Genomic DNA, 12,048 nt, shown 5'->3' with positions numbered 1-12,048 from the left:
TTGTATCATCTCCCAAGAAAGGTGACCAACCTAAGAAATACCTCTAAGAACATAAAGCTCTGTTACTTTTCTCCATGATGTCAAAATTTGCATGGTCCACCTGTAAAACAGGCATACGCAGACCAAATTCTACCTCTATGTCTGAGGACTGCAGGCATTGATGAAATCATACCCCAACTAAATTCATCACCTTTAGGATAGGAAGAGAAAGGATGGAGTAGAAAGTTTAAAATTTATACCAGAGTACCATACAGAAGGGGCAGCACAGTGGTGCGTGGTTAGCACTGCAGTCTCACAGCTCCAGGGACCCGGGTTCAATTCTGGGTACTGCCTGTGCAGAGTTTGCAAGTTCTCCCTGTGACTGTGTGGGTTTTCGCCGGGTGCTCCGGTTTCCTCCCACCACCAAAGACTTGCAGGTGATAGGTAAATTGACCATTGTAAATTGCCCCTAGTGTAGATAGGTGGTAGGGAATATGGGATTACTGTAGGGTTAGTATAAATGGGTGGTTCTTGGTCAGCACAGACTCGGTGGGCCGAAGGGCCTGTTTTAGTGCTGTATCTCTAAATAAATAAAAAAGAAGTGATGCACTTTTAAGTGATGATTTATATAGGTTAATTTCTAACATGTGAATTATCATTCCACCTGACAGTAAAAATTATTGTTTACATCCACAGATTAATATAATATTATTAATTGTTGTGCTTTAATACACTTTTCATTAAAATTTGCATATTTATTTTCAGGGAAATTTGCGATAATTTACACCTTCTAACCATACCAGAAAATGCATTTCAAGGAATGAACAATGAATCTCTAACATTGTAAGTATAATAACTTACGACACTCACATAAATCACTACTTTCTCCACATGCATAATGCAAATGTTCAATATCAAATGAGTTCTTGAAGAATGAGCAATGTATTTGAGGTTTAGATTATACACAGTAATGCAAATTTTACAAAGTTGTATCCCTGGTGTAAAGCATTACCTGCTGGAGTGCAAATTGGGAATTTGAGCTTGCAGTCCCCTCGATTTTCCACTGATCCATTTTACTTTTAATGGACAGGAAACTCTGGGAGGATCACAGCAAAATTGCTACTATATGTTTCCAGTCGGCATGAGTCTTCAAGATTTCATCAAATTAATCCTGTAGGTCAGTTTTTACAGTAGAACTGAATCGTGATAAAGAAACAAGAACATAATTTAAAAAGGTTTGCAGTATCATAAGTCAATTTATGGCTGGTAGTTTTTCCCACATCATGTATTAAGATTTGATAGAATTGCAATCTCCTTTGATTGGTGAACTTCCCCAGTTATAAGGACTAGAAAGGGTCCAAGTTGGGCTTAGTTGTAACACCTCTCTCAATTAAACAGCTTGACAACACATGATGTTGAGGGTTGTACATGAATAACTTTCACTTAGGTAAGGAACTGGAGTGTGACCAGCACTTGCGGAACCATACATAGCCAGAAGTCAATGGGGCTTATCTTCCCTGGGTTATTTAGCTGCTAAAGAGTCTCCAAGGTGGCTAAGATGGGGTTTTGAGCTGAAATACCTGGTTAGTTGGCCTTGAGGACATGATACCATTTTCTTAAATGATTCTACGCATGTGCTAAGAATGGCTGCCTCAAGGATCCTTAAGTTTCTGATGACCAGTTAAAAAGCCTGCATGCCATCTCTGGCTATCTCTGGAATTAATGATCTCTTCCAACAGCGACCAGCTGAACAGGAGTAAAGGAGTCATTGGTGAAGTTTGCAAGCGTTATTTACAGCCATGCTCAGCTTTCACTGTTCACTTGCTGATTGAAATTGACTGACTGACTATATGAAGCATACTTTGGATAGATAGCGGGAGACTTTCTGGGACGCTTTGTCAAAACTTTACCAACACTCTAACAAGATTTATTTTGGAAATTCTCTGAGGACTTCATCTAAAGAGATTGAGTGCTGTGCTACAATACCTTATTGGAGACCTTATGCGAGTTATTTTTTTTATTCGTTTCATGGGATGTGGGCGTTGCTGGACAGGCCAGCATTTATTGTCCATCAGGAGAAAGGCAGTGGTTGGTCATGGAGATCTTGCTCAGGGACCCCTTGGTCTGAAGGAGGAATGGGAGGAGGACCTGGGGCCAGGTAGAGCAGCACCAGCTGCTGGAGGTAAGATGGAGAGAGGGACAGGAGGGTGAGGAAGCCTCCAGATTCATGGTGATTTGCTGAATGCTGCACAGTCTGGCATTCACGAGAGACCAGCTGTTACCACCAGTAATTTTTCCAGAGGGTTAAGCTCAGGAGAAGGAGGAGGAAGAATATGTGGGAGTCTGCAGGGAGCACTAGGTTTCTGGTAGAAGGCCCACAGCTGGGAGGGATGCTCACCACAGTTTAATTAAAGACCACTATTGAGTGACGTCCTCCACCATCAGAGTTCAGAGCATTGTTGCCACATGCTTTACCTTCTATGACTGAGGATCCATCTAGAGTCCACCATCTGCATTCAATCTTTTGAACCTCTTTTCCACAAAGAACCCAATGGAAAAGTCCACCAATCCCACCATTATCCAATTACCATAATCACACTTTATCCACAGCAAAAACAAGCAATGAAAACATTACAACAGTCAACAGCACTTACAAATATTAAACTATTCACCCTGGTGCTTACCCTTAGTGGTTATCGGCCAAGTGCTCTTGCCGACTCTGGTGCTTCTGTGAAGTGCAACTCAAATGGCAGCAGCATGCAACGTAAATGGCTGCTGAGAATCTGGAGGAGTGTTCAGATGTCCTTCTGCAATGCCTTTGAGAGGCCATGGGCCGAGATGGCCCCGCCTCAAACTGCACCATCTCAACATGGGCTTGTGCAGTCTGGGTTGCCTGGCTGACAGGCAGCTGCACGGGTAATGGGGAAGTAGCAGGGGAGGGAGCAGGAATGGTGCCATCCAAAGAAAGGGCAGTAGGTTCCTGCTCCATGATTCCTATGTCACTCCTTTGGGGTGTCTGGACAGTGATCTGCTGCAGGACAAATCTCCAGGCAGCTTTGCAAGCCCTTTTCAACTGAGGAGCCCAGAGCCCAATGGCGACTACCTGAACTTCCATTGCAGCACTTCGCCATTCCATGATTGGTGTTTCATCGGAGCTCCTGTGACTGCAAAAGAAGCTGCGAACTCAGTCATTAGAAGTTGCATGCTGTGGTGATGGAATTGGCCAGTCTTGCCACACTGGAGAGGATGAGTTCCAGGCTCTGTGTCAAGCCACAGGCCAAACTGGAAGCAGACTCCCCCATCTCCTTTGCCACCACCCATAAGCTTTTAGGCAAGCTGTCCATTGCACCAAGTGTTTGGTTTGTCATACCTATCAGCCTTCTTCTGAAGCTTGACCCTGCAAGGTTCTCATCTGACTCCTCTACAACAAGACTAGTGTGTGACTTTGCCCCCTGGCAAGTTGGCACCTGTGGTGTCCTTCCACCCAGCTGCCCACAAGTGCCCGGCCCCTGCTTCACTCTTCCCTTTCTCCTCCTCTTCCTCTGGAGGCTGGAGATTCTTCTTCCTCTTCAAGTTCCTTAGGGGGCAAGGTGAATCTTGTTCCTGGGAGGCTCAAATGATAAAGCCAGAAAGATAAGGCATGCGTGGCCATTATAGGAGGATGCATGTGATGAGATCATATAGAGGTTGTGAGTGAGGATAGGTTTGGGAATTAGGGATCAAGAATAGTTGTGGATATGTAAGGAGTGGTCACATACCTCTAAGCATATGTCCCCTGCTCTGTCTGTGGCCATGGCATCAGCCACTCCCCTCCCAATCACCACCAGCATTGCCCCCTCAAGAGGAGTTATCCCACGGAATCATGCTTTCCCTCCCCCGATCAGGTGCTGCTGATACCCAGTTATGTGCTATCTTGTCCTGAAAGAGGGAGAGTAGTGATTGTGAATGTCACAAAATTGGAAGTAACCTTGTGACATGAACTGGTAAATGGTTGGGAGGTAGGTGACAGAATAGGGATAGAGGGAGTGTACTCTGATTGGCTGGGTGTGACAGATGGTATTGCACAGGACACTGGGACCTCAGTTTGTCACCAGCTGGAATTTTATGTTGCTCCTGGGTGCTGGCAAAGGATTTGGCCCTGCTCACTGGCTAAAAGGTCGGTGGGGGAGCCCACCTCTTCCAGGCCTGGAAGCATGCAGTAATTTTATGTGACCTAGGGCCTTAATTGGCCTCAGTCGGGACTTCTGCCCATCTGAGGCAGTAAGTCCTGCCTCCAAGAGCTGCCGGCCGAACAATGGGCCGGCAGCTCCGGAGTCCCAGCAACAACACTGGGAGTGGTGGCTGTTGTATGATCGCTTCAAGAGTGATGTCCCTTTAATCAGCTAAGTGCCAGGATGTAGTCACTCTGCAACTCCACCTCCCTAGACAAAGGTGCTGTACATATATGTTAATTAGATGTTAATAGACCTGTTTGAGATCTTCAAGGAATTGGAAGCACGTAATTCATTGTGTTACTTAAGACAACACAAAGAACACATGACAGTGGTCACTGCTGGGACTGCACCCAGTGAGAGGAGCAGCAGGACGGTGGCCCCAAAAAAGGCGAGTGGGTGTCGGGCCTTGCCGGGGACAACTGACTGGGCCCCGGAGAGAGGGGTGGGGATCGATTGAGAGGGCGAGGGGAGGTGTTCCTGCGTGGGAGGCTTGTGCCACTGCGGGGGACCTCCGTGGGGCACAAGGTTCCCGATCAGGAGGCCAGCCCCCAGCCCGCAAAGAGGCTGCCAGGTATTACAGGGTGGCCTCCTGGCAATATACCAGCAGCAGCGGGAGGAGGCCCTTAAGAGACAATTAATTGGCTGCTTAAGGGCCTCAATTGGTCTGGGGTGGGTGGGCCATCTGCTACCTCCCCTGCTGCTGGTAAAATAGCCGTTTGTCCCCCTGGCTCCCAGCCTGCTCCCAGGGGATGGGGTCGCGTAGAATTCCAGCCCATATATATCAAGTGTCATGCAGTCCGCCACCTGCCAAGAATGAGACACATAAATTTCGCCACATGAACATTGATTTTTAAACTGTTACTGGAGTAAAGAAAGAACTAGTTAAAAAAAACACCAGACCCTTGATTGGAAAGATATTTGCATAGTAACAGACAGTACTTGGAAAGGGCAAAAGGGCTTCCTCCCTGCTCCAATTTAATCCACAATGGACTTGATTACCAGACATTGAAGGTGGAGAGTCTGGCATTCCAGGTTAACTGCTAAGATGGCCGAATACACAAACAGACATGGTCAGAGCAGTTTAGTCACATGACTAACTGGCTATTGGAGTTTTTTGAATTTGAACTTGCCACAGAGAATTTGAACTCAGAAAGCTCTTTGCTCCTGGACTGAGAACATCTCTCTCTTGTCTGCTCCCATCTCTTTCTCATGGAACAGAAGACCCATTGAAGACACATGAAGCCCAAGAGAGAAAAGTCTCCTTCAGTGAACAAGGTTTAAGAAGAATACTGGGCCCCAATGAAAAGCAAGAATTACGTACAAGCAAGAACTACTTACAAAAAGACTACAGTGAGCTCGAAGCACAGAAACAAGAACTCTTCTGATATTGCCTCAAACCTCTCTACTTTATTTTTTCTTCTGCTCTTTTCTGTCTCTATTTGCATGTATTGCGTATGTATGCTAGCATGGGGCGCGGCGTGTATATGTCAGCATTAACAGAATTAAAATTTAAGTTTTAATAAATGTCACTTTTCTTCTTTAAACCTAAGAAAGCCTGTTTGTGCTCATTTCTTTGCCTTATAACTGGAAAGCGGTGAACAAGGATTCACCGGGGGGGGGCTCAAAACACGGTGTGTTTAAAAATTAAACCCTGTTACAATAAGACCAGGTGAAGGCTGAGAAAGGCTCCTAGACACCTTTCGCACCTGGTCATAACACAAGTTTGATGAAGAAATAGGGTTGCATACCCAACGTTTCAGCAAACACTAAGTTAGAAGGCACAGTAAGTTGCTTGAATGGGAGTAGGAAGTTACAAAAGGATATAGACAGATTAAGTGAGTGGGCAAGGATGAAATTCAATGTGGGGAGACAAGACAAATCAGAATATTTTCTTGATGGTGAGAGATTAGGAACTAGCAAATTGATTTGGGTGTCTATGTTATTAATTAATTAATTAAACATTACTAAAAACTAGTGCAAAGGCCAAAAAGGAATCAAAAGAAACTGAAATGTTGGCCTTTATCTCAAAGCAGCTGGGATACAAAGGGGGAGGAATTTAAGCTTCAGTTGTACAGAGCCATGGTCAGAACCCATTTGGAGTAGAGTGTTCAAATTTGGGTACCAAACCTCAGGAAGGATATGTTGGCCAGGACAGGTTGCATAAACTTGGCTTGTATTCCCTTGAATTTAGAAGATTGAGGGAGTGATCTAATTGAGGTGTTTAAAATGATTGAGGATTCAAAATGGGAGAAACAGAGGAACTATTTCTGCCAATGTGGGAATCCAGAACAAAAGGGCACACCCTTAAAATTAGAGTAGGCCATTTAGGAGTGAAATTAGGAAACACTTTTACATACAGGGTAGTAAAAAAAAATCTGGATTTTTTTTTTCCCCAAAGGCTTTGGATACTGGGACAACTGAAATTTTCAAGTCTGAGATTGATAGATTTTCCTTGGGCAGGTTTATCAAGTGAAATGGATCGAAGGTGATTTACAGACCCCATCACTTATAGTGGGCATGAATGTGCAACAGCGATTTGCTCTCTAAAGGCAGTGGTTGGTGTAAGCAGGAAATCAACAATCCCAACTTGGGCCACTATTTAAACACAGTATCAGTATGGAAAGGCTGCAAGCTCTGTTGTTGATTCTTTAATATTTAGTAAGTTTTAGTTGCTGTATTCCATGTTTTGGTGAATTTGATGCTGTTGGGAATTAAACCGATGTCTGGGAGCGGCTTCCAAACTGTCAAGCAATCAATAACTTTGCATTTCACAATGTGATAGCTGAGATGTGACACAGGTAGTGTGGTGTCTGAAATGTGAAGAACAGGAAGAGTGTCTATACATAAAGTTATCAAAAGAGAATAGACAAGTCAGTCTTGTGCCCAGCATCTCCATTATACTTGAACGTGTGTCTCATGCAAAATCCATGTTATATTTTCACCTGGCTTGGTCAAAGGTAATAATGCTAAAACACCAACAAATTACAATATTACAGATAAGAGAGGAGAGAGAAAAAAAGCAGTAATTTCCCCTGCCTATTATGCTGTTATTTGTTAGTGTTTTATGAATTTGAAGCAGTCAGATTGGCATGGTCCATTTTTTCATGTGTCACTACCAAATCTGACAGAAGGGTGATGGAGATGCCGAGTATAAGACTTACCTATCAGCATTATAAATAAAAAAAATTACAAAACATGAAAGTTCAGTGCAAAGTTGCTATTGGTTAAGAATCTTCCTGGTCCCACGGAAGCAGGTTTGAAGGCAGGACCGGGACAAAATTTAGATTCGAAGGCATTGGATCGGTGGTCCGACGTGTTCCCGTCTCCAAGCAATTTTGCCAAAGGCAGTGGCTACCTGCCCTGTAGCAAAGGGTAGTCAATTTGAATATTTAAGGTGCCTAATTGTGGGAAGATTGGAGACGCTGCCGAGACGGGCCCCCTGCTTAAGGCCAAAGTCCGGCATGTGCCTGGTGACGGTTTGCTGGGGAGCCCGCAAGGCCTCTTTCAGTTCCTCCCACCAGTGGAGGAGCAGGGATCAGCCGGCTACAGCTGCGGCCACAGGCCGCCCAGTGGAGGGACTTAACCCTCCACATGGGTGGCCTAGCAGCTGTGGCCACATTTTAATTTTATAAAGTAAATACCTCTTCACAGGATTCCTCGAGATGGTAGTCCCCATCCTTCCAAGGCAGCAGGCCCTCTGGGTCTGCAACCACAAAAACCCAGCCACCATCCTTAATTGGGCGGCAGACACTGAGGTGTCCAATTAGGCGGCCGCCTCCCAGAAGATCATGCTGGCAGGCACGTTGCCAGCAAGTGTGGGTTCGGGACTCAGATATGGTTAAAGAGCATAAAATACCGCCCAATATTTCAATAATTATAGACTATTTCAAGCTTGTACCAGGATTAGAAAAAAAAATCAGCTTGATGCATTTTGTCCAATACACAGATCACTTCTCCAACATTTTTAGGGATCATTAAATATTTATTTTACTGATTTCTATTACAAGTCCAAAGATTTTTTCAGGTAGTGGATTGGTTTACACTGACTTATCCCAAATTTCCATCCAAAAAAAGACCCAAATTCCCTGTTGTGTTTTTCTGTAAAGTCAGATCCAGCAATATGTGTTCATCACATCTATGACCTCAGCATAGGCATTGTGTTCTGTGCGTGGCTTTTTGATGTCTTGGATGCAGTGGTTGCATATCCCATGGATACAATCCATGCCTATTCATATTGACAGGGGGAAGGCATCAGACAGTGGCAAGTTATGGAAAAATAATTTACTGAATGGCTGCATAGTTCACAAGTGTGAAAGGCATGTATCATGCAAACATTAATTTATTTCTTGGATGAACTGCAGCACTGAAGGCTGGAATTTGCCATTATGGTAAGTGTTGGAGACTCATTGCCTGTATAACTGCCATTCCAGAACATAAGGAAGGAATAAATAAAGTTAGTTCTGCAATGTGTATCTTTAAAATATTAGTTTACATACAAGAACGAAAACAAAGATAATGGGATAGACTTTTAGGTTGGGCTCCAAATGGGTATAATATTGGCAATGTGTTTATGGTGCCCACCCAACATGGCAGTTAGGCAGCCCAAACCACTTTCAGGTTTGAGTTTTATTAACATTTTCCAGGCAAGCTGGAGGTGCCAAACAGGTTGGTCCACTGCAGCTCGCTGGTCTGGTGAAGCAGAAAATCATCTGGATACTGCATGCAATTGGCTGGCAGGTATGGCCTATTGAGGGAGATCACTCCTCCTCCTTTTGGCCCCATTAAAGTCTTAAAAATAATACTAAAGACTTTCCTTTAATGATTACCAGATTCACACCAAAGGTGGAGACCACCTCACCAGCACAGTGTTCCCACTGCAAGTACCAACACACATTCATCTTCCCTCACATCACTAACACTTATTGTTGAAGAGAAAATGGTAGTTAAGGTCTGAAGTTACTAGAATCAATATTAACGGCTGAAAGTTGTAGGGTGCCTATTAGGGCTGTTTGGTGATTTCCTTTGAGCTTGCATTGAGCTTCATTGGAATAGTGCTGAATGCCAAAGACAGACGGATGGGAAATTGAAGTGACAAGTGACAGGGAGCTTGGGGTTGCACTTGTAGTCTATCTCAGACAAACACTGCAAATTCAAATTGAGTTAGAATCTATAATCATTCTTTTTCCCTCTTTCTAATTTCATAATTTCTCTTCCTTTCATTCTTCTAATAAAGTGGTATCCAGAAAAATGGCATTCTTTGCTTTCTTTTTATTAATCTTCTTTCATACTGACTTTCTTATTCTCACTATTGCTGCAATATCTTCATTTGCTCCATGTTCTCCTTTGCTTCATGTTATCATTGTGTGGTATCACTATGCACTTCATCTTTGTTTTCTGGAGATTCATTTGACAAATTTTCACTACTCCTGGATTTGAACAATTTTTAAGAGTAGAGTTTGAAAATTAATCTTTCTAAAAATATTCTTTGCAATGTTTGGCCTATCTATAAATAATGAGGAGGATAGTAAGAGATTTCAGGAGGACATTGAAGACTGATGAAATGGGAAGACACATGGCAGATGAAATTTAATGAAGAGAAGTATGAAGTGATGCCTTTTGGTAGGAAGGATGAAGAGAGACAATCTGAAGTAAATGGTACAATTTTAAGGGGGGGGGGGGGGTGCAGGAAGAGAGTCCTGCAGGTGTACATACACAAGTCTTTGAAGGTGACAGGACAAGTTGAGAAGGCATACAGGATCCTTTATAATTAGTGGCATAGTGTACAAAACAAAGGAAGTTGTGCTAAACCTTTACAAAATACTGGTTATGCCCAGCTGGAATATTATGGCTAATTCTGGGCACCACACTTTAGGAAACATGTCAAGGCCTTAGAGAGGGTGCAGAGGAGATTTACTGGAATGGTACCAGGGATGACAGACTTAGTTACATGAAGAGATTGGAGAAACTGATGTTGCTTTTCTTAGAGCAGCAAAGGGTAAGGGGAGATTTGAGACAGGTGTTCAAAATCATGAATGGTTTTGATAGAGTAAATACGGAGAAACTATTGCCAGTGGCAGAAGGATCAGTAACCAGAGGACACAGATTATTTAAGGCAAAAGAACCAGAGGTGACATGAGGAAAAACAATTTTATGCAGCATGTGTTTATGATCTGGAATGTTCTGCCTGAAAGGGTGGTTGAAGCAGATTCAATAATAGCTGTCAAATGGGAATTGGATAAATACTTAAAGGGGAAAAAAATACAGGAATATGGGCAAGAATTGGATAGCTCTTTCAAAGAGCTGGCACGAGCACCATGGGCTGCATAGCCTCCTTCTGTACTGCATCAGGCTATGGTTCAATTCCCAAACACTATGTAAAACATTGTTGGATATTTAGCTTAACTGTGCCTTTTTTATAGTGTTTTCGTTGTTCCAAATAAAAACTTATTTTTTACAGTCCAATAGTTCTCTCTTCAATTCTCCAATTTTGATTTTAAAAATGGAAACTGAAAAAAACTGAGTTTTTAAATCAGAAATAAAAAAACAACTTTAATGATCTTTATGTATTTTTTAATGAACTTTGCCATTGTGTTTATCCTTCATCCTTCTTGTCCTGTGACCTGGATTTTTCAATGATATTCCAAGTACAGATAAGGGAAGTTTTTTATATAGGAAAAAAACCTTGTGCCTTCAAGAAGACATCCAAGAGCTTAGGTATTTGGAGGAGCAGGATGTCATTCCAGAGTTTTCTACAAATTTGCTTGCTTGTGTATCTTATGCATTTGTCCAGTAGCACTGGCTGAGATTTGTTTCCAGGACTCACAAGCCCATGTGAACAATGGTGTTCTTCCACTAATCAATCATATTAAACTGACTGATACTATTTCAGTGGTATACTGTTGACACTCTTGAAACTTTTCTGGGCTCTATTCAGTTCGTCAAAATGGTTATGCATCTCAGGTCTCACTGAGAATCTTTAACAAAGTATGTTTATTAGGAAAATCCCTCTTTGAAAAACAATGGAACAATGGTTTGGCACAAGATTTAAACTGAGCATAGAGAAGAAAATGTAAAATAGTTTATAATAATCTGAGCCGGGTGATGAGATAACTGCCTTACAATAATTCCCATGGCATCCAGTCTCCATATTTAAAATAATATGAACCTATTGCTAGGATAACTATAGTGTGATGATTCCCATTGTCCATGTTTGCTCTGTGTAAATCAAACAAGGACACCACAGCTTTAAAGCCTTTCATTTCACGTAATAGCTATACCTTGCCTTTTCAGGAAGCTGTACAAAAATGGATTTGAAGATGTGCAAAGCCATGCATTCAATGCAACAAAGCTGGATAAGTTGTACGTTTTATTTACTACTTGACTTTATACGATGTTGTTTTCTGGACGTAAGCTATACCTGAAAGTTTTACCAGTGTTTTTCAATACCCTTTAAAAGTAATTAAAACCAGAAACAGTTATAGTTGTAATTTGTTTTGCACATTTAGGATTCCGTTTTGGCGTCTTTGAAGGACAGTACAGAAAAACAGAATCCTAAAGCAGGTAGTTTGTAAGCCACAAGATAAGTCCAAGGCTCTCAATCACAGATAACTAAAGTACAAGATACAATTGCTATACAGTATCTCATAGATTTCGATACAGAATGACTCATTTTTCAGAATGTATTTTGCTTGTGGAAAAAAAAATCACATTTTAAGTCAAAGTATAACAGTGTTATTATTTTGAACTGAAGAAACTGATTCATGCCATGCATGATGAAAAATAATTTGTAGTCCATTGCAGTTTTATCAGTTGAAACAGTGCAGATAAAAATATCCAATGGCTTATGTTTAAACAA

At 42.3% G+C, this 12,048-nt stretch overlaps 1 protein-coding gene across 1 annotated transcript in view; it reads left to right on the top strand.

The window, feature by feature from the left end:
• LOC137376725 (lutropin-choriogonadotropic hormone receptor-like) overlaps positions 1-12,048 on the top strand; it is a 98,353-nt gene that overhangs the window by 69,090 nt on the left and 17,215 nt on the right. The window contains exons 4-5 of the mRNA XM_068045700.1: positions 745-822; positions 11,484-11,552. Of these exons, the coding sequence (XP_067901801.1) occupies positions 745-822; positions 11,484-11,552 (147 nt within the window). The remainder of the gene's footprint in view (positions 1-744; positions 823-11,483; positions 11,553-12,048) is intronic.

The sequence above is a fragment of the Heterodontus francisci genome, chromosome 13, assembly GCF_036365525.1.
Source record: "Heterodontus francisci isolate sHetFra1 chromosome 13, sHetFra1.hap1, whole genome shotgun sequence".
Taxonomy (NCBI): Eukaryota; Metazoa; Chordata; class Chondrichthyes; order Heterodontiformes; family Heterodontidae; genus Heterodontus; species Heterodontus francisci.
The sequence above is the reverse complement of the archived record's forward strand: the minus strand, read 5'-3'. Positions and strand labels throughout refer to the sequence as shown.